The following is a 19,652-nucleotide window of genomic DNA, read 5'->3' on the forward strand; positions in this document are numbered from 1 at the left end:
TCTTTAGTTGCGTGGGAATTGATTGGTGTGGAAGTCGGCGCTGTGACATGGATTAGGCTCGTGGGGTATTTTTTGACAGGCGATGGATCACATTCAAAGCCGTACTTCTGTCCTCTGCACTGGAATGATGTTCCATCAAGATTTTGGCCGATCAACTCCGTCGGTGCTGGACCAACAGGGGATAGGGAAGAGCAAAAGCGGGGGTGTCGCGAGTCATTTGACATGCCGGCTGTGCATTGTCACGATGCTGATCCCTCAATGCATTATGCATCTGTACCAAACAATTGAAAGGCGATCATATAGCAAAGGAAATCCAATTGGGAAAGACAGATCGTGTACCTGAAATGCCTTATTGCATTGTTCTGGATGCCCTTGGGAACAAACAACCTGTATGATTTCGCCGTCACCAATGCAATTGACCAAACAACAAACCTAATCTATAACAGAATTGTTTCATCAGTATGAACAAGATAAATAATCAACTGATATTGGCAGTGGCGAAGTTGATGTTGGTGATCAATGTCTTTTTTGGAGCTGTCATATATGTTAGCAGGGGTTGTGTGATATGGGTGCAGGCGGGGCCTCTCCGCTGGGGCCCAAAACACCAGGCAATCCCTGTCAATTTACTTGTCATCTTTAATTCCCCGAAGCCTTACCATGCACATAGTGATCTTTTATCATCCATGATAAAGCACCCCATGTGCCTTCGCGGCAAGGCCGATTATCATCGGCACCATTGAGAAGACCCCCGCTTCCGAGACATCTAGATCGGCGCACCGACAACTCCACCTTGCATTTTGGACTCAAGCATCAAAAGTCAGAGACGATTTAGTTGCTATTTTCATGGTTCTTGAAACAAGCGTGTCCTTGGTTTATCGAGGTCCGAAACCACAACAGCATCAACAATAGTACGTATTGATGAATTGTTTTCATGCGCGTAACCAAAGATGCCGATGAATGTATACATCTCTTCTAAACTCTTTCTGGATAGATTACCACAGCAATGGGTTGAATCATTACCAAGCTAAGAGGCAATTGCGAATGCTGAACTTGAAATCAGGGAATAGGGGGTAAAGAAAACCAAGGAGCTTGGTCGAAGTTAATGGGTGACGACACAGCGTTGATAGGAATCTAGAATCCTGGGGTGCACGGAGGATCCTCGAACCGAAGGGGGTGGTATATCAAATTGATTGTAGGGGTGTTGCAATTCATGAAACGACTAACGCGTTTTTGCATCAGCCCACAATTAAGAAGAACGCAGTCATAGGCACCAGGATGCATAAGTGTTTGGCGCGAGAGCCGAAGACCAAAGTACGAAGATGGTTCTAGGTATGGGACCTAGATGTTCAGTGGTCCTTCGGATCTGAATTCCTGGGAAACGCATTGCCCCCTCCACGCGGCAGGTCCTGTCACAGAAATGTGTTTCCTGGAAGTTCTGATAGGAGCCTGTTGGTTGATCGTGATAATGGTGTCCAGGTCACTAGGGATAGTCAATTCTTGGATTCATATTGCATCCAATAGCGGTTGCCAGTCCCATGTCTAATTGTACCAAAACAGCAGGTGGTTCACCCGCTCGTTACTAATATGGCATATTGCATTAGTACTGTGGACCTCGTCATGTTGATAGTCACAGAAACCGAGATTTTTGTCAATGCACAATGACAATCATGTTGTTCGTTACCATGACTGGCTCATTATCTCTGGAATCCTGTGTGTCTTGAGTCTGGAAGGAATTCAATCCTTCCCCTCACATTGGACTCATTAGTCTTTCGTAAAATAACGTTCTAGGGAGATGGCGGGGGCGAGTACTTGATAGAAAAGGCCCCATGAAGACTCAGTTGTTCAACTGTCCCACATACTTCGGACGTGCCCTTGACCATATTACTGCATAGGCAAGATGATTTCGACCAGTGATACATTCATCAATATTATCTTAAGCGGCCTCATCGCCCTTGTCTCCCACTTTCTTTGGAACTATATACGTTCTCCTTTGAAATCTTTTCCAGGTCCATTAGTAACCAGCTTTACTGATTTGTGGCGCCTCCTGGACGTTTATAACCGTCGATGTGATATAACACACCTTAGGCTACACCGGAAACACGGTGGCGCAGTCCGTATGGGCCCAAATGTTCTTAGCTTATCTGATCCGAGCATGGTCAATCGAGTTTATTCGACGAAGAATCCTTGGGAAAAGGTGAGTATAATTGGAATATATCGAATCCAGTATTTCTGACTGTTATATAATCTGGTAGAGCTCAATGTATAGTGTCAATGATGTGATGGTCAATGGCACTCGTGTATCGAATCTCTTTTCAACCAGAGATGAAACCTGGCATTCGACAATCATTCGGCCGGTGAAGTCTCTTTACTCTATGACCCGAGTTCAGGATGCAGAGCATAGTGTCGACACAGCCATACAGCTATATTTCGAAAAGCTTCAAGAAAGGTTTGTTTCGACAGGAAGGCCGTGTGACATGGCGGATTATATGTTGTATTGTGGGTCTCAATATCTCTTTTATCGGGTCTTGTACACCCCTCACTGACCGAAATGAAGTTGCATGGGACGCCATGAGCCAAATAACATTCTCAGAAACCCTGGGTGTTCTTAACGCTGGATGCGATGACCAAAAGTTCCTTGAAACATCCACGAGAAGCTTGGACTACTTTGCCCCGGTCAGTTGATTTGCCCACCTATTCGTAATCACATGTCATTAATTCGCGTTTAGATCTGTCAAATCCCAGGCTTAGACCTACTCCTTGACAAGAATCCCATTCAGCGCGTGGGGCCTCCCACTTTCGGATGGGCAAATGTTTTTAGTCTTCAAATGTACCAAAAGCGCTTGGAGCAAGGACCACGGGGCCCTAATGCAAAGACCGACTTTTTGGATAAATTCATAGAGCTAAAGAAGAAACGCCCGGATCTTGTTGACGACAACGCGGTGATAACATATCTGCTTTCGAATGTTTTAGCAGGCAGCGACACTACTGCAATCAGCCTTTGCTCAGTTATGTATCACGTACTGAAGCATAGATCAGTCTACCAGAGACTGCGGGAAGAACTGGATACCGCACAGCTGGCATTGCCAGCAAGCTGGAAAGAAGTTCAGAAACTTCCTTACCTTGACGCAGTCATGCGAGAGTCTATGCGTATTCATCCGGGAGTTGGCCTTATGCTGGAACGCATTGTTCCTGAAGGTGGCTTAACTCTTCCGGATGGCCGTTTCGTCCCAGCAGGCACTGTCGTGGGAATGAATCCTTGGGTCATCAACCGAGATGCTGACATCTTTGGACCAGATGTGGATTCTTTCATACCGGAGAGATGGCTCAAGCAGGAAGGCGAAACGGACGAAGAGTTCAATACTCGGCGCGCAAGGATGAAAGGCGCAGACCTGACATTCGGGGCTGGTTCTCGTATGTGCATGGGAAGATACCTCAGTCAGCTGGAGAGCTACAAGTTGATTGCGACGATGTTCAGCAAGTTCGATGTAAGTCATATGAATCCGTAACGAGCTTCCATTTTCTGCCCTGTCGGGGTCAGATAGGCTAACACTCCTGTTTAGATGGAGCTCGCCAATCCGAAAAACGAATGGAAAATCATCAATTCGTGGTTTGTGAGGCAGGAGAACATTCCGGTTGTCTTGAAAGAGCGTGTCAGGTGAACAGTCTGCCCAGTACTATTTTGACTGTGAGCTGTTAGCAGTGATATATGAGGCACCCCATTAATATGAAGTAGCGTTGTGGCGGGGGTTTTAATATAGCAACGTAACATTTTGATGAATAAGAGTTTTTTGCAGCCTGTGTTGAAATGTCCTTGTTATGCTCGAACGCGTAGAGATACGTCTAAGTTGAACGAGCCGAAGGGCTTGAGGTTTACAGGTCACGAGGTCCTTTCCTGTTTTGGTAGCGAACCATACAGGGATTCTAAATTGGGTAACCAGCTGGCTTCCATCGACCTGGAAAGCTCCTTGAGCTCTGCAGCTACCTATCTTACGAGTGTTCTTGACTCTGCCAACGTTTGTCATTGTTGAGTTGTCATGTTATGACCCTATATATCCATTGAAGATGAACGACCATGGGGTAGAAGACAAAATTGCTGTAGTATCATCAATGGAATTCATCGAGCCCGAAAAGCGCACCGGCGTTTATGGATGGATGTTCTGTAGACTGATATATAAGATGTAATAAATATAGCTAAGTGGCATTGAATAGTTCTTATCATGCTTCAACTGGTTTGTTTCCATGATGGTTCTTGAGTATAATTCTCGTTTCCCCAGTTGCGATAGAATTTTGTAGCCCAGCTGTCAGGGATCAGACCAAGTCATAGGTGCAGTATACTGTAGAACCAATTAGTCAGAATCAATGCCTCGAATGGTATTAACAAAATATCCACGGAGCAGGATGCCATATTAAGCAGAAAACAGGAGCAAAGAGACACATGAAAGGAGAAGAGATGGAGATTGAAGATGGAGTGATAGACGATGGAGATGCTTGGCGTCCGCCTTCAGCGGTGGCGCTAAACCGCAACGGGGGTTTCACTCGGATCTAAAGACGACCTAAATTCCGCAGTGGGGGCGACCGACCGTTGTTAATTTCTTTGGATTTGAGCCTCATAGGTTTCGAAGTGTGCAGTCAAAAGGAATATACTTGGGATATTTGTGATTATTCAGAGGGCGATGAACGGACAGATTCTAATTATAAACCAAGAAGAGGACACTTGGTGGATTACTGTGCGACCAGGAAACATGGAAAGTGGCATCGGACCATGGACCCCGCGGTCTGGAAGGTGGACCCGTCATCCGGCATTCAACAGCCAGCAATTTGATATTACGAACTCGGAATAGCGAGTAACATGAGCACAGTTGTTCTTTAATAATTTCATGGTGTAATGTGTACTTTATTCTTCTCAACGCATAGAAACAGTAAATCCGTACAAACCCACGTAGCCACTATGATAGACGCCCGTGAATAGAACAACCAAAGCTCAGTGAACCAGCAAGGGGACCATGGTTGACAATGAACCAGCATGGGGGCAGGGAGACGAAACCGAAGGCGTCTGATAAAACAAATCATTGCAGACAGTGAAAAACACTCAATTTCATAGTTAGGGGAAAGGAATTTGACATGGTGAATGAAAACGTGTCAAAATGAAAAAAGACGAATGGGGGGAAATGAAAATAAGTAAAAATAAAAAAGCCGGAGGTGGAATAGACTAGCGTCCAATAAATATCGCCTTCCGATGACCATGTTCCTTAACTGTCCCCAACCATGTCCCTCTCGTGTATCATCTCCGTGGAGGCTAAGTAACAGACCCAAAAGACAGATCAAGACCGTTCAATTATCACATCGCAGAATAAAAATCGTTGCGGTTGGCGTGTCGTTCCCGGAGCAATGAACCTTAGCAGCAGCCCTGCTTTGTCTGGAGATCATCCGTCTGGGTGATATCCACGCGAGGCTGGTCAAGCGGTCTCTGTCCGGAGTCACCGCTGTCGAGAGCCTTGCTGGACACAATGCGGTAGATTTCTGGCGGCGCGTTAGCTCTCGTGATCAAATTTAGGAAGATTGAAAGGTTTTCCAACCTGTCAGAATGTTCTGGAAAGCAAGTTCGACATTGCTGGCATCGAGAGCGGAGGTCTCGATGAAGGAAAGGTTGTTCTCGCCTAAAAATGATCAGGATATACGAAACCGGTCAGAGACAGGAAAAGTTCAACATACTGGCAAACTGCTTAGCCTCCTCTGTGGGCACAGCCCGCAAGTGTCTCAAATCACTCTTGTTTCCAACAAGCATGATGACGATGTTGGAGTCGGCGTGGTCCCGGAGTTCCTTCAACCAACGGTTGACATTTTCGTAGGTTTGGTGCTTGCTGATGTCGTAAACAAGGAGGGCACCGACCGCACCGCGGTAGTAGGCGGAGGTGATAGCGCGGTAGCGTTCCTGACCAGCAGTATCCCAGATCTGAGCCTTGATCGTCTTGGAGTCCACCTGGATGGAGCGGGTTGCGAACTCAACGCCGATGGTTGACTTGGAGTCCAGGTTGAACTCATTGCGAGTGAATCGACTCAAAAGGTTGGACTTTCCGACGCCGGAATCTCCGATGAGCACCACTGTTCAACCCAAACACGAGCATCGCATGTCAGTCTCGATATCTTGAAAGAGGCAAAGGGGAGGAGGTGAGGTAAGGCGACGGCGGGGAACGGCAACGTTACCTTTGAAGAGAAACTATCGAACAGCCACAAGTTAGTCTCACATGGTCGCTTGGCAGTAGACAGGATAAACAAAGGGAGGGCTCACATCATATTCGTCGTTAGCCATGAGGGATGGTTGTGAGAGCTAGGGAAGCTCAATGAAAGGGATATCGAGAAATGTGTATTTGACGTGGCTGATCGAGGCCGGTGCAAGTAGAGCAAAGTGGGTGAAACTCAGTCTAGGGAACAGGATGGTCAGTCTTTATCAAATTCAAAGAGCCGAGGTCGCAGGACAAAAGGACAGGCAGGCATCAAAGAATATCCAGGGTCTAAACTCACTGTATTAAAGGGGTCAGCGTGGAAGATAGGAGGTATTCTGATGCCTTTTGGTGGATCGGCTCTCCCTACGGATTCCCGTGCTGCGTCGCTGTGCCGAGTTGACGCATCCGGCTTAGCGCAGGTCACGTGCGTATTGTTGTCTCTCGCCGAACAAAAGAGAGCATCACGATTATTTATGAGGCGTCAACTTGAGGACTGCTGTTCCGGGGGGCTAAACAAAAGAGAAATACATCCATCTAGCCACCGATCATATGATGGGATCCTAACTGCCTGGTTTCCATCTGAATCATTAGATTCTATCGACTCCGTTTTACGTATTTGCTCTTTCTTTGTTCCTTTTCCCGATATCTTTTGGCTGGTACAGCTTCACATATCAAAATCTGTCAAGCCTTTCAGAGTCTGTGGCTGTTAGCTAATGGTCTCAAGCCTCTTCCTACTTTGGCAGTTAAAATACTGCTTGATCAATCTTAAGGCTATTTTACTCTGACTATTTATTCACTGACCCAGAGAGGTGCTGTGCTGCTTTTAATGCTAGGATGCCCGACACAAGCGATGATGATATTTCTATTACTTCAACAGCGCCAAGCGAGCAGCTCTCTGAATATCTTGTTGATACCGTTCTTACTGAGCGTATGACCGCAGATGGCATGAGATATCTTGTGAAATGGGAGGGCTATGGCACTGAAAGAAGTACATGGGAGTCAGCCGATTCATTCCATAGCGCTGAGACATTGAGAGATTGGAATAAGAAAAAAAGGCAAGTTGCAGAAGGAAGACGCCCAGCGTTTGATCTAAAAGGATGGCAAACGCACCTCATCGCTCTTGAAAATGCCAAAAATAAGCGAAGGAAGAGACGGGAGGCAAAGAGAAGAAAACTCACTCAGTCAGAAAATGGCGCGAGTCAAAATCAAAAAGAGAATCCGCCAAAAAAGCTGCGTATTGAAACCAGCATAGCGCGCACAAAAGCCGAGGATAAGCTGCGCAATTCCATCGTATCTGCTGTTTCGACTCAGTCTCCTCTCATCAGCAAAAGTGCGGGGTTTCTTCCAACTACAACGTTTGAAAAATTGTCACTGAATACCAATGCTTCTCGATCATCACTGCAAAACGATGATCGAGTAAAGCCCGTGCCACAAAGGCCTGCTGCGGTGGCGTTTGGAAGCAGTGAGGGCGTTCCTACAGGCCCGAGGGGCCTTTTGGCAACTCGTCACAAGAGGCGAAATTCTTTAGAATCTAAGCAATTCTCTCTAACTGCAAAATGGAGGCACGAGAAGGCAAAACATTACGAACCGGCCCCCGATATCAACCAGCTGGAGCTTGTACGACCATCCGACTGGCCTCCCCGAACCGGTGTAAACACAGCAAAATTGGGAGGTCATGTGGTCAGCTCACCAACGGGAGGTAGCCCCGCTCCTTCTCCAAGAGAAAGTGATAAACTCGGTCCACTTGTATCGAACTCTCCGGTAAACAGGGGCGATAATTCTCGGTCTTCCCTTGAACAGTCATATTCATTGAGGTCAAGGGGCGATTCATGGAGACCAGGGGACGTGTTTTCCTCCCCGCCTGGTAGACCTTCTCGTCCAGAGACGTGGAATTCCTACTCTGATGCAGACAAACCCACAGGCCCGAATTACAATCAAGACTCCAGGCGTGAACCGTCACCACCAATGCCTCCTATGCCCCCAAGGAAGCCTGGGCCCTATAGCAAATTCATTTTTCAGGACCGCTTCTGTAACCCCACAAGCGAGCTTCTGGTCCATGTTTTTTATGGAAGAGACAAAAAAGAGATAGGTACAGCCAGACTATGCGGAATGACCTTTCCATGCAAGGACAAACTTCAAAAGTCTAGGACGGGCAAGAGAATCGAACTTTGGTTCCAACACTTCTGTACGCTTCAGCAATACAGAAATCTGTGTAACAATGTAAGTATAAATGCTCCAGTTATAAATACCTTTGAAGCACCCTAACCTATTTAATTCGGCTTCTAATAAAATTGCACCAGACCAGGAACAATTTCAAATATTTCAATGGCTGGATTGAAGGCTATGACGACACCGAACCAGGCATATATAGGATGGGGCGTGAGCTTGAGCGAGGAGACTTTGTGGGTATTTGCGAGTTTGGGGACTTCGTGTTTCTCGCTTATCCTCGTTCTTCTGCCTTTAGCTTCCTCGATGGCGGCTTAAGATACCCGTCAGATGCCTTCATCAAATTCGCTGTGAGGGCTCCACTGGATAATATTGAGTGGTTTCTGAAGCGACTTTCGCCAGACAACAGCCTTGGTACGAGGGAGGACGAAAGAATTCCACCCGCTGAAGAAACAATGACCATGATAAAGAAAACCACAGACAATCAGAAGCTACTTCAAGAAGAGATTCCAGAAAGCAATCAGAGTTTGGCTATCAAAGGGATTTCGGCAATGAAGAAACATGTGGTCGCTCATGGACAAACTGAAAAGTCACATATTGAAAGTCCAATGACCGCAACAAAGAACAGCTCAGGCAGGCAGGGGTTACAATATCGGGAAGAAGTTCCTGCAAGCAATCGAGGATTTAGTATCAAAAGTCTTTCAGCAAAGAAGCCATTGGCTGGTCATGAGCAAGCTGAAATGAGCACAGCAGCAACATTTCTTAATAACAATGATACACCAGAATCATTCACTGAGAGCTCTGCAGCTGTTGAAAATCCCACGCCTCAAGAGCCAGCAGCTGCCAAAACCTCCACACTTAATGAAGGTCCTCCTGTTGAAGAGCCTCCGCTCGTTGATGAATCTCTACCTGCTGACGAACCTCTTTCCATGGATGAACTTTCGCCTGTTCATGAACCCATTGTTGTTGACAAGGCTATGCCCACGCTGCCCACTGGTCAGCTTCCGGTCATCCATAAGCCTCAACCTACCGAAAACCATTCGACAGCTGGAGACGTCCAAGACGACCTTCCACCAGCAAAAATGCCTATCCAAGCTGAAAACCCGCTGACCGTTCAAAATTTCAACCTCGATGCTTTTTTCAAGGAAAATTACAAGGTCACATTTGAAGATCTAGCCACTGTGAATGGATCCGATAAGAACGCACAGGTCTTCTATCTGATGTTCCCTCTTGATAATGAAATTGTCCAGCAACAATATCAAATCCTTGTTGAATTCCTCAAGAAGCACAATGCCCTTATATACTCTAATCATCTTCCAGATGATTGGGAAAAGTTCAGACGAACAGCAAGTCGAGGAGTTGTTCTGGTATGTCCCTACAGTTGCATAGCAAGGTAACCACTAACTTAGGTAGTTTCATGAGACCTTTGTGGAATACCATGCTATTCCTTCCTTTCTAGAGAGCACCCGCAAAAATTTCTCCTTCTGGACCCTGTCTCTATATGCTCCCCTGCAGCATTCAAGTCGTCCAGTGTACTTTCAGCGCATTTTCCCACATGGTGGGGTTATCCTGCTTACCGAAGACTTCATGATTCGCGAGCCTGATGCAACAATTATCGTCCTTGCCTGGTTCTATGACTGGAGTAGAAAGAGGTTTCCTGGAAGCTGGAGGATTATGCTCCGCCCAGATGTTCTGAATTGGCTTCTAAAGCTGCCCGAGCCTAAGGAGAAAGAAAGACATGGAGTGTAAGTTGCTCTTGTTGAGATTTGTTGTACGTCTTCAGTCTGACTGATGTGGTTTTAGCTGGGTGACGATGTATTATTTGATTTTGCAGCTCATTGGCCAGGGGCTTGATATTGAAGACCGAGAAGTCCTGGACGGAGTCTGCGATGATTTTTCAGAAACGAGCATCATCTCGCCTGCGATGATCCCACACTATGGTTCCCGCAAGGAAGATGACCACCCCGCAATCCCAAAAGGCCTCAACCAAGAGCAGCGGGATGCCGATCATATGGTAGAATTCTTCGCAGGATGGGGTCTGGTCAATAATGACAGGTTCCGTCGATTTGTTGTTCTTACATCCTTTAAACCATTCAGAAGATGGGAGACGTGGAATCACCTTGAACTTCGTTATGGAGCCAAAGATTTTATGAAGAACTTCGAAATCGATTACAAGCATTACTGGAGTAAACTCAAGATGCCGCAAAAGCCAGGCTCTTCATCTTCGGACGAATCCAGATCACAGCAGCAGCAGCAACACCAAGCACCCGCACCATCTGTCTTTACACCGAGGACACCGGGTGTTTCCATGAACGAACCAGGTGCTCCCCGTTCTCGGCCCTCGCGTCTCCCTCCGAGGCCTATGAACTATCCACAGCCTTACCAATGAATTTCGGGGGATACTTTGACTCTTTCCTTCGAAAGCATGGACGTGGCGTTCTGTGTGTTTTTCGTGCATTCGGTAATATTTTCAATCTCCCCCTGGTGCATTGGATTGGTCCTCGACACTACAATTAATGATACCAACGCTTCCAATGTTTTTTACGACTTTCGCATAATCACCATTTTCTTTTATCATTGCGTTTATTTTACGATTTTTGGACGATATGATAGCCCAATGACTCTCTTTGTGATTTACTCGAACTCGAAGATGCTTTATCATACATATGATGGCCGAGCTGCATTTATTGACGAACGGGGTATCTTTTACGTTTCATTTCGACCAACCGGGTGGGTATTCATGCAGAGTTCAAAAATATTTGGAATGAAAAATGCAATGCGATTGGATATTGGTTGTAGAAGTATGGCCTGGACAAGTTCAAGAGAAGAAAGGTCGTAGGATTGTAGGAAAAGTGGCCGTGCAAGTTGAAAATATCGACCGTAATGATCGCTCATAACCAAGGTAGAAATATAATTAATGCCAAGTATACTATACGACATGAAGTGAGAAAGTAGGTCAGGTCCGCTGAGAATTGAGTTCAGCTTTCAACCCACAGCTCGTGTTCTATATTCCTGAAAGGGCGAGGTGTGAGCCGGATCTTCGGAGGCATTAGCGTGGGCTTTGGCCTTTTTCCCTTTCTGCTTTTTCTCCTGTCGCACTTTTTCCTCCCATTCGCTCTCCTCTGCTGCAATCATAGAATGGAACCGGCCACCTTGGCCACGGGAGAGATATATTGGCTTTTCCTTGCGGTCGGCGACGGCCTCTGTCACGAGCACGAACTTCACGCTTGACCCGGGCGCTTCGAACATGGCGTCGCTGAGGATGGTTTCCATTTCAGTTCGAAGAGCGCGTGCGCCTGTTCCCATTGTGAAGGAATTGGCAGCAACCTTGTGCAAGGCTGGTGTTGTAAAGCGAAGTTCAATTCCCGATAGGGAGAAAAGGGTGTTGTACTGTGCCAGAAGGGAGTTGCGGGGTTCGGTGAGGATCCGGACAAGTAAGGCCTGTGACAAAGTGGACAGGGCAGCCGTGACGGGGACACGACCAACCAGTTCTGGGATAAACCCGTAGTTCTGCAGGTCTGTGGGAGTAATGAGATCCAGTGGGTTGAAGTATGTTGGTTCACTGTCAGGTGATGCTGGGGTAGCGGAGTTGAAGAAGGGAAGGTGCTTCTTGTACAAAGCTTCCTCCTCTGATCCAGGCAAGACAGGAACTGGTTGGTTGTTCCCAGCACTGGAATCCGTCGACCTCTCGCTGACTGGTTGTCCAAACCCAATTGAACCCCGTGATATCCGGTCCATGATCACTTTGTGCAAACCAACAAACGCACCAGAAAAGACGAATAATATGTTGTCTGTACGAACGTTGTAGACCTCTCCCTTCTGTGACATCCCTGAGTTGCTGGAGTTCGGCGGGTTTCCGAGAGGACTGTTCGATGGGAATGAATTGGGTGCACTTCCAGAGCGAGGTGAGTTTCTCTCTTGTTTGGCTTGAACCTGCACAGTCGTTCCCTCGATGATCTTCAGGAGAGCCTGCTGAACACCTTCACCACCAACATCTTTGCCATGGCTCATTTTGGCCGCTGCAATCTTGTCCACTTCATCCAAGACGATGATCCCACGCTCTGCTTGTTCGACATCATAGTTCGCGGCAGCTAGTAGTCGGTGGACGCATGTCTCGGCGTCTTCTCCGATGTACCCCGCTTGAGTGAACGGGGTACAGTCGGAGATACTAAATGGAACCGATAATACCCTCGCCAGAGTCTTTGCCATCAGCGTCTTTCCAACACCAGAGGGACCCAAAAGGAGAATATTGGATTTTTCAAGTTGTAGTGGTGACGAGTCGACGAGCTCCGGTTGGTCTAGTATCGATGACGGCGACGAGTCCTCGTTCGAAGGTGCGCGCGTTGTCCGTTGTTGGCCGGGAAATTCATCTAGATCAGGATTCCAAGCTTCAGAACTCAGTTCAACACCACGGGAATAACTTATCATTTTAATCTCATATGCAAAAACATACCCTCTACCGGATGGTGGCTCTGGATCGCTTCCCTCCGCGCGCGTTTGGCCTGCAGTTCTGCCTCCTCTTCCTCACGACGTCGTAGCTCCTGTACCCGCTGGTAATGGTTGTACACAGCGACACTCAATATTTTCTTTGCACGATCCTGGCCCACTACGAATTGGTCCAGATATTGCTTCAGGACCTTGGGAGTAATTCGGGGGGCTCCGAAGGCCGGAGTTGAGCCCAAAGGGCCAGAGGTGGGAAGACCGGTCTCATAGCTACCTGTCCATGGCTGGCTTGTGAAATCTGATCGATTAAATTGGGATGATGTGGGAAAAGACGTGGACGTGCTGGTAAATGTGCGCTGAATGGGCTGGGAATGCGAGCTGGATACACGGGACCGATAACGGAGGACAGCGTCGCGGTGCACCCTGATGGCACTGGGAGGGCCACGGGGTCGTAGAGGCAGCCGCAGCATGGCCGGGCGCCAAGGTCTATGATAAATAACGAGGAAGAAGTTTAATCCAAGGGAAACGGGGGGGAAAGGTGAGAGCTGAAGTTGGAAACAGCAGCAGATCGGATGGCGGTGATGATGATGATGATGATGATGATGATGAGATAAGATGCAAGATAGTAGCTTTCCCCGCAGCACGTGATGATTGCCGGCCGATGATATCCGCTGGGATTCACCAAAGATCTAGGATCCAACACTTCACTTGTAGGTTCAGTATTGAACATCAAAGTGTTCAGTTCTAAACATTATTTTAGACTTATCTGACGCTTTTTTCTATTTTTCCCTCGCACCGAGTTACACCAGTTGAAGGTTCCTGCATACGTGCACAGTGCTGTACATACAAGCTGGCATCCCAGCGTCGTTGTTCGCTGTCCCTGCTGCTGCCCATACCGGTACTCTGTACGTCTGGCCGATAGAATGAAGCAAATATTTTGCTTGTGTTTCTATTATTCTGTCATTACTGGTCAAGACTCGGTCAATTTTAACTTTGATGGTGGTGATATTTGCTAAAACTTATATTGGCCCAAAATGCAAGGATGCCAAATTGTTCAAGCTACTGCGATGACCCATTGAGCATCATATCCGTTACTTCCAATCACTTTTACTGCTGGATGAGCGAGTGGCCATGCAATCTCAGTCAAAAAGGGGCTTATGAGAGGTTCGAAAGGGATTGACACAAGCGAATACGACCTGTCGCCCCGACGCCCAACAAGGAATCAAAGAATACGATTCTCCACATGGATTGAATCTATGGGTTGTCTTGTGGCAGACGTGCTCCAATTGATGACGATCAGTAAGCATCCTGCGTTGTCCCATAATGAGTGCTGCACAGCCATGTGGTATTGACTATATAACAGGCTTGATTCCATCTCATTAGCCTGAATCCTTTCCAGACAGTTTTTTTTCTTATTCCTTTTGTTTGGCTCAAACGATACCATGAAGCGATTATTGCTTAATTTCCTCTTTGGCGCTTCGGCCCTGGCCGGGTTCACCAGCACCGGGTGTCGCTGCAGACCCCAGAACAGTTGCTGGCCTTCAACCCAGGAGTGGAATGCTTTTAATAGCTCTATTCAAGGAAACCTTGTGCCTGTCCGGCCCGCTGCTGCTGTCTGTCATGTACCGAATCTGGACAGCTCCATGTGCGACGAAGTCAAAAAACAATGGACCAATTCCACATGGAGAGCGGCCCAGCCTGGAACAGTTCAGTGGGAGAATTGGGAATCCTGGCCTGAAGACAACCAGACCTGCTATATCGAGAGCTCCCAAAGCACACCCTGTGGACAAGGTCGTATCTCACTCTACTCTGCCCTCGTCCAGTCTGCATCGCAAATCCAAAAGACAGTTCGTTTTGCGAAGCAGCATAACCTTCGACTCGTGATCAAAAATTCGGGCCATGATTTCATGGGTCGTTCCACATCTCCGGAGTCCTTGCAAATCCTGACCAACGGGATGAAAGATATTCGACTTGTCAATGCCTTTGTGCTAGCTGGTGCCCCAGAAAATAAAAGCGAAGGCCCTGCCGTCACCATCGCAGCTGGAGTCAGCTTGCAGGACCTTTACTCTGCTGTTGTAGCACATAAGAGGACGGTCGTCGGAGGGACTTCTCACACCGTTGGAGCGGCTGGAGGGTATATCCAAGGGGGCGGCCATTCTGCCCTTGGGGTATGGAAAGGAATGGCTACAGACAACGCTCTCGAATTTCATGTTGTGACGGCGAATGCAAGTAATCTCTCGTCAACCCTCAAAGGCAACAGCTAACAGTCGAATCAGGGAACTCTGCTATACGCCAATGCCTACCAAAACCTCGACTTGTTCTGGGCATTGCGTGGGGGCGGCGGAGGCTCGTTTGGTGTAGTGCTCAGCGTCACACTGCGTACATTCCCCGAAGTTCCCGTCGTTGTCGCCAATCTCAATATATCAACGCCCATCGGAAACCCACAATTTTGGACAGCTATGACCGAGGTCCATGCGGCTTTACCTGGTCTTAATGACGCTGGAGGCTCTGGATATTATTTCATCTATCCAAATTACCCCGTCAGCAAGAATTTCAGTGCCTCAACCATGACTTTGGTAACAACTTTCCCGAACAATACCAACACTGCAAAAATTGATCACCTATATGCCCCATTGCGCTCGAAATTGAACGGAGCATCTGGTATCACGGCCCAGTATCAATCTTTCGTTTTGCCAAGCGTCAGATCTGTTTACTCGACCATCCTGATACCTGGAAATGACGATGTGACCGCAGCTTCTCTAGTCCAAGGCTCTAGGCTCTACTCAAGAGAGCTTCTGGCTTCAGAATAAGGGCCGGGAAAGCTGATTTCCGCTCTGAAAACCCTCAGGTTTGACCCGGGACAGTCAATTTTAGGCCATATGGTGGCAGGAGGTGCTGTCTCAGCAAATGGAAAGACGGTGGATAGTGCAGTGAACCCAGCATGGCGAGAAGCTATCACACATATCATTATTCCTCGAGTCTGGGAGGCCAATGCAACACTCGCAGAGCAGGAAGCGATCAAGCATAATGTGACCAACGTTGACGTGCCGATTCTGCGGTCTGTGGAGGGGGATAAGATGGGAGCATATTTGAACGAAGCCGATCCCTCTGAAACTGACTTCCAAAACTTCTTTTGGGGCGAAAATTACCCTCGGCTGTACGATATCAAGAAGAAGTGGGACCCAACAGGTTTGTTCATCACTCGTAGAGGAGTCGGCAGCGAGGACTGGGATGGTGAGGGTTTGTGTTTGGCGGCATAATTAAGCCTCATCTGAATACTGTATGGTGTTCAATTCAGATTCAATGTTGAGGTGTACAGTGTACATTACTAGAGTAAATAATTTGTAATTCATGAAATCAATGGGTGAACATGTTCAATTTTTAGTTGTATCAACTGGTATGCCAACTATCATCTTCGTGACCGAAAGGGTTTCTCCAGACTTCGGAAACGTTCAGAGGTGCCCCATGATAGCGAACCATGGCTAGAGGATCACTAGATCCAATGTGCAACACCTTCACGTTTGTCATTCGTGGCTGATAGTAGCACAATTGGCAAAACGACCAATGCGTAGACCAACGCTGTCACATGGTGAGAGGCACCAAGTGTCCCAGCGAAGTTCATTGGGTCGATACTCGACACCTGTGTGATGTTTGACATTTATGTGTGCATCCACTGTGGCTATGCCACATTTCAACCCAAAATATGCAACAATGTTGGGCACAATTGGTGACGTATTCAAATAGGACCCAGTGCCGGGGAGTTTCTTTTAAATATACCCAAATCCTCACTTGTTCGTCTTGAATACTGGCTGCTGCTCCATTGTCTGAGAAATGAAGCCTCGCAATGCCGCCCATCGGTTGGACGTCGAGTCCGCTGCAGTGTTTTGCTCTGCGGTGGTAGCTGCAGGTGCTTGAATGCTGGACATCTGGGCCATGTTCTTTGCAAACCTATCCCGTTCCAACTTTTCCAGCTTTTCTCTACGCTTCATAGCCCCCGGCTTATGTCTCAAGGTCTTTTGCTTGATGACATTCACCTGGCTTTCCGGGTTGTTCAAATCCGTCTCGGTTTCCGGCAAAGCATCGGCCAGAGAGTCGAGGTTGGCAGCCAGCTTCTTCGAAGCTCGTCGACGCTTAGGGGTCTTGTTCGAGTTCTTTTCGATCTTGGACATGAAGCTGGAGTGCTTGATCAAGCGCTTGTCCTTCTTGGACGTTCTGAAGTCATCTTCGAAGAGACTGGACTTGGTCGAGGGGACAACCCCGCGTCCACTGGTAGGCTTCTTCGCAGCTGTCTGCTTCTTGATGGATCGAACAGGAGCCTGCAGGGTGACATTATGAGACACAGGATCATGCAAGTATGGCTCGAATAGGGAATCCTTACCATTTCAGAGGAGGGTGAGCGGAGCAGAGTCGTCCTAAATCACATTCTCCGGGAAGCGAAATTCGTTGTGCAGAAGATGGACCCGAATTCTGCCATCCGAGCCCGGCGCTAAACCGCATCCCGTAATTTAATCACCTGCCTCAGGCCCCCGCAGCTCACCGCCCACATGATCGGGGGTTGCTTGTCTCCTTTTGGTCTACCTTAGCGTTTCTTAGTTTTCGTGCCGCCAGAAAACGCGCAGGAAGTGAAACTGCAGGCCGGCCCGGTGAGGACGAAAGTGACGTAGGGCTCCATCGATTGAAAAGTTAGAGGCCAGTGAAATCCCGGTCGCTTCTTTCTCCGGCCTCCTGGAGGCTCCACAGTGACGGCCTGCGACTCCGTTGAAAGCACACTTGCATCATCCCAACCAGCGAGGCAGGTCTGGTATCAAAATTGAGCCCTTTCATTTGCAGAACCAGCGTGGATGCAGTCTCCAGTGCGTCTTTTATCTAGTCGGATTTTCTTTCCTCTTTCCTCGCTTCACGCCACAGCCAATCCTCAAATACCATTACCTCGGTCCCCGTCTTTCCTGACCACTAGAATCCAGCGTCTGTTTTCGCCTCTGCCAATTAATTCAAGATTCCAGAGGTCGTTGAGATCTTTTAAAACCCCAGTTCTCGCCCCAGGACAATCCCCCGCTTCCTACAAACGTTTCTCTACGATACCCACCACATATACCACATCCAACATGGGCTCTATCGCACCCTATGAGCGCAAGCACAAGGTCACAGTTGTTGGCTCCGGCAACTGGTATGGTCACGCGATCTATTGAATGGACTGAATAAGAATACTGACTGGAATTCAGGGGCTGTGCCATTGCTAAGATTGTTGCCGAGAATGCGGCCGCCTACCCTAACCTCTTTGAAGAGCAGGTTGAGATGTGGGTGTTCGAAGAGAAGGTTGAGATTCCCAAGGACTCTCGCCACTATGACCCCGCCTCGCCACTCTGCCAGGGCCCCCAGAACTTAACTGAGATCATCAACCAAACCCACGAGAACATCAAGTACCTTAACGGTGTTACCCTCCCCTCTAATTTGCATGCCAACCCGTCTCTGGTGGATGCTGTCCAGAACAGCACTATCTTGGTTTTCAACCTGCCTCACCAGTTCATCGTCAGAACTTGTGAGCAGATCAAGGGCAAGATCCTCCCGTATGCCCGTGGTGTCTCTTGCATCAAGGGTGTTGATGTGAACGGTGACGGGATTCACTTGTTCTCTGAGACCATTGGCAAGACCCTCGGCATCTACTGTGGTGCCCTTTCTGGCGCCAACATCGCCAACGAGGTTGCCCGTGAGAAGTGGTCTGAGTCGAGCATTGCTTACGACCCTCCTCACCTTGACTCCAAGGCCCCCTCTCCCAACCGATCGTCGTCTTCGTCCACTGCGGACGTCGTTCACTTTGAACACAAGGATGTGTCAGGCAAGTTCTCCGATGTGAAGCTGCAGCCATTGCCGACCGAGTACCCCCCTATCGACCACGCCATGTGGAAGACTCTCTTCCACCGCCCCTACTTCCACATTAGCGTGGTGAGTGACGTTGCTGGTGTTTCTCTCTCTGGCGCTCTCAAGAACGTCGTTGCCCTTGCCGCTGGCTGGGTTGACGGCATGGGCTGGGGTGACAACGCCAAGGCCGCCATCATGCGTGTCGGCTTGCTCGAGATGGTCAAGTTCGGTGAACGCTTCTTCAGTGCCACCCTTGACCCCCGCACATTCACAGAGGAGAGTGCTGGTGTTGCCGATCTGATCACTAGCTGCAGCGGTGGCCGCAACTTCCGCTGTGCTAAGCTTAGCGTCCAGCGCAACCAATCCATTGAGGAAATCGAAAAGAGCGAGCTTAACGGCCAGTCGCTGCAGGGCACCTTGACTGCCCACGAAGTCAACGCATTCCTGAAGAACCAGGGTGCTGAAGATGATTTCCCTCTGTTTACAGCCGTTTACCGTAAGTTTTCTTGTTTTACAAAGTGGCATTCTGGACAATATCGCTAACTCGTCAATAGGCATTCTTTCAGGAAATATGTCCGTTGCGGAGATTCCCTCTTACATTGAGCGGTAAATAAGCCTTGAGACCTTGCCCCGTGCCCTCTTTGTCCAGTTATTAATTTCGGTTTTCCTTCCCTTTTCTTTGATTTTAGAAAACCCGTCTCTTCATCGTCAAGCTCTCATGATGGGAATGGGAACGGAAATTCCGCGGTCGGATCTCAAAGCGTGAACTCCAGGTTATAGATTTATAGAGCGGTGGATTTCCTTTTTTATGATTTTTCTTTTTTTGGGTCTTTCGGTAGGTATTTGGTCATGAATCTGATGTGCATAAAAAAATGATTACCATAGAGCGAAATGACAAAACAAACAACCATTTGCTGTTGTTGCTTTTTACTATTATTTTACTATTCTTATTTAGGCCAG

At 48.0% G+C, this 19,652-nt stretch overlaps 7 protein-coding genes across 7 annotated transcripts; 4 read left to right on the forward strand and 3 right to left on the reverse strand.

The window, feature by feature from the left end:
• The first annotated feature begins 1,703 nt into the window (after nucleotides 1-1,703).
• Nucleotides 1,704-3,794, forward strand: ASPWEDRAFT_129586 (cytochrome P450). Its single transcript, XM_040829255.1, has 5 exons — nucleotides 1,704-2,194; nucleotides 2,253-2,496; nucleotides 2,555-2,673; nucleotides 2,727-3,485; nucleotides 3,561-3,794. The coding sequence occupies exons 1-5, from the start codon at nucleotides 1,898-1,900 to the stop codon at nucleotides 3,657-3,659; spliced, it is 1,518 nt and encodes a 505-aa protein (XP_040693540.1). The 5' UTR covers nucleotides 1,704-1,897; the 3' UTR covers nucleotides 3,660-3,794.
• Nucleotides 3,795-4,947: 1,153 nt separating this feature from the next.
• ASPWEDRAFT_37732 (Rab family GTPase) lies at nucleotides 4,948-6,391 on the reverse strand. Its single transcript, XM_040834747.1, has 5 exons — nucleotides 6,290-6,391; nucleotides 6,205-6,217; nucleotides 5,713-6,102; nucleotides 5,577-5,657; nucleotides 4,948-5,520 (listed from the first exon to the last, which is right to left on the reverse strand). The coding sequence occupies exons 1-5, from the start codon at nucleotides 6,308-6,310 to the stop codon at nucleotides 5,396-5,398; spliced, it is 630 nt and encodes a 209-aa protein (XP_040693541.1). The 5' UTR covers nucleotides 6,311-6,391; the 3' UTR covers nucleotides 4,948-5,395.
• Nucleotides 6,392-7,058: 667 nt separating this feature from the next.
• Nucleotides 7,059-10,779, forward strand: ASPWEDRAFT_169690 (putative Chromo domain protein Chp1p; the record flags this gene model as incomplete). The annotated part of the gene is made up of 4 exons (XM_040830502.1): nucleotides 7,059-8,444; nucleotides 8,525-9,757; nucleotides 9,804-10,135; nucleotides 10,194-10,779. 4 exons carry the CDS (start codon nucleotides 7,059-7,061, stop codon nucleotides 10,777-10,779), a joined length of 3,537 nt encoding a protein of 1,178 aa, XP_040693542.1.
• Nucleotides 10,780-11,375: 596 nt separating this feature from the next.
• ASPWEDRAFT_49726 (putative ATP-dependent Clp protease) lies at nucleotides 11,376-13,727 on the reverse strand (the record flags this gene model as incomplete). Its single annotated transcript, XM_040837321.1, has 3 exons — nucleotides 11,376-12,760; nucleotides 12,844-13,211; nucleotides 13,681-13,727. The coding sequence occupies 3 exons, from the start codon at nucleotides 13,725-13,727 to the stop codon at nucleotides 11,376-11,378; spliced, it is 1,800 nt and encodes a 599-aa protein (XP_040693543.1).
• A 548-nt stretch (nucleotides 13,728-14,275) lies between these two features.
• ASPWEDRAFT_49727 (FAD-dependent oxidoreductase) lies at nucleotides 14,276-16,093 on the forward strand (the record flags this gene model as incomplete). Its single annotated transcript, XM_040837322.1, has 3 exons — nucleotides 14,276-15,058; nucleotides 15,110-15,595; nucleotides 15,656-16,093. 3 exons carry the CDS (start codon nucleotides 14,276-14,278, stop codon nucleotides 16,091-16,093), a joined length of 1,707 nt encoding a protein of 568 aa, XP_040693544.1.
• A 525-nt stretch (nucleotides 16,094-16,618) lies between these two features.
• ASPWEDRAFT_25662 (FAM207/SLX9 family protein) lies at nucleotides 16,619-17,214 on the reverse strand (the record flags this gene model as incomplete). The annotated part of the gene is made up of 2 exons (XM_040832760.1): nucleotides 16,619-17,149; nucleotides 17,212-17,214. The coding sequence occupies 2 exons, from the start codon at nucleotides 17,212-17,214 to the stop codon at nucleotides 16,619-16,621; spliced, it is 534 nt and encodes a 177-aa protein (XP_040693545.1).
• A 724-nt stretch (nucleotides 17,215-17,938) lies between these two features.
• Nucleotides 17,939-19,302, forward strand: ASPWEDRAFT_104967 (glycerol-3-phosphate dehydrogenase family protein; the record flags this gene model as incomplete). Its single annotated transcript, XM_040827687.1, has 3 exons — nucleotides 17,939-18,000; nucleotides 18,056-19,188; nucleotides 19,247-19,302. 3 exons carry the CDS (start codon nucleotides 17,939-17,941, stop codon nucleotides 19,300-19,302), a joined length of 1,251 nt encoding a protein of 416 aa, XP_040693546.1.
• Between the last annotated feature and the right edge of the window lie 350 nt (nucleotides 19,303-19,652).

This window comes from Aspergillus wentii, assembly GCF_001890725.1.
Source record: "Aspergillus wentii DTO 134E9 unplaced genomic scaffold ASPWEscaffold_2, whole genome shotgun sequence".
In the NCBI taxonomy this organism is placed as follows: domain Eukaryota; kingdom Fungi; phylum Ascomycota; class Eurotiomycetes; order Eurotiales; family Aspergillaceae; genus Aspergillus; species Aspergillus wentii.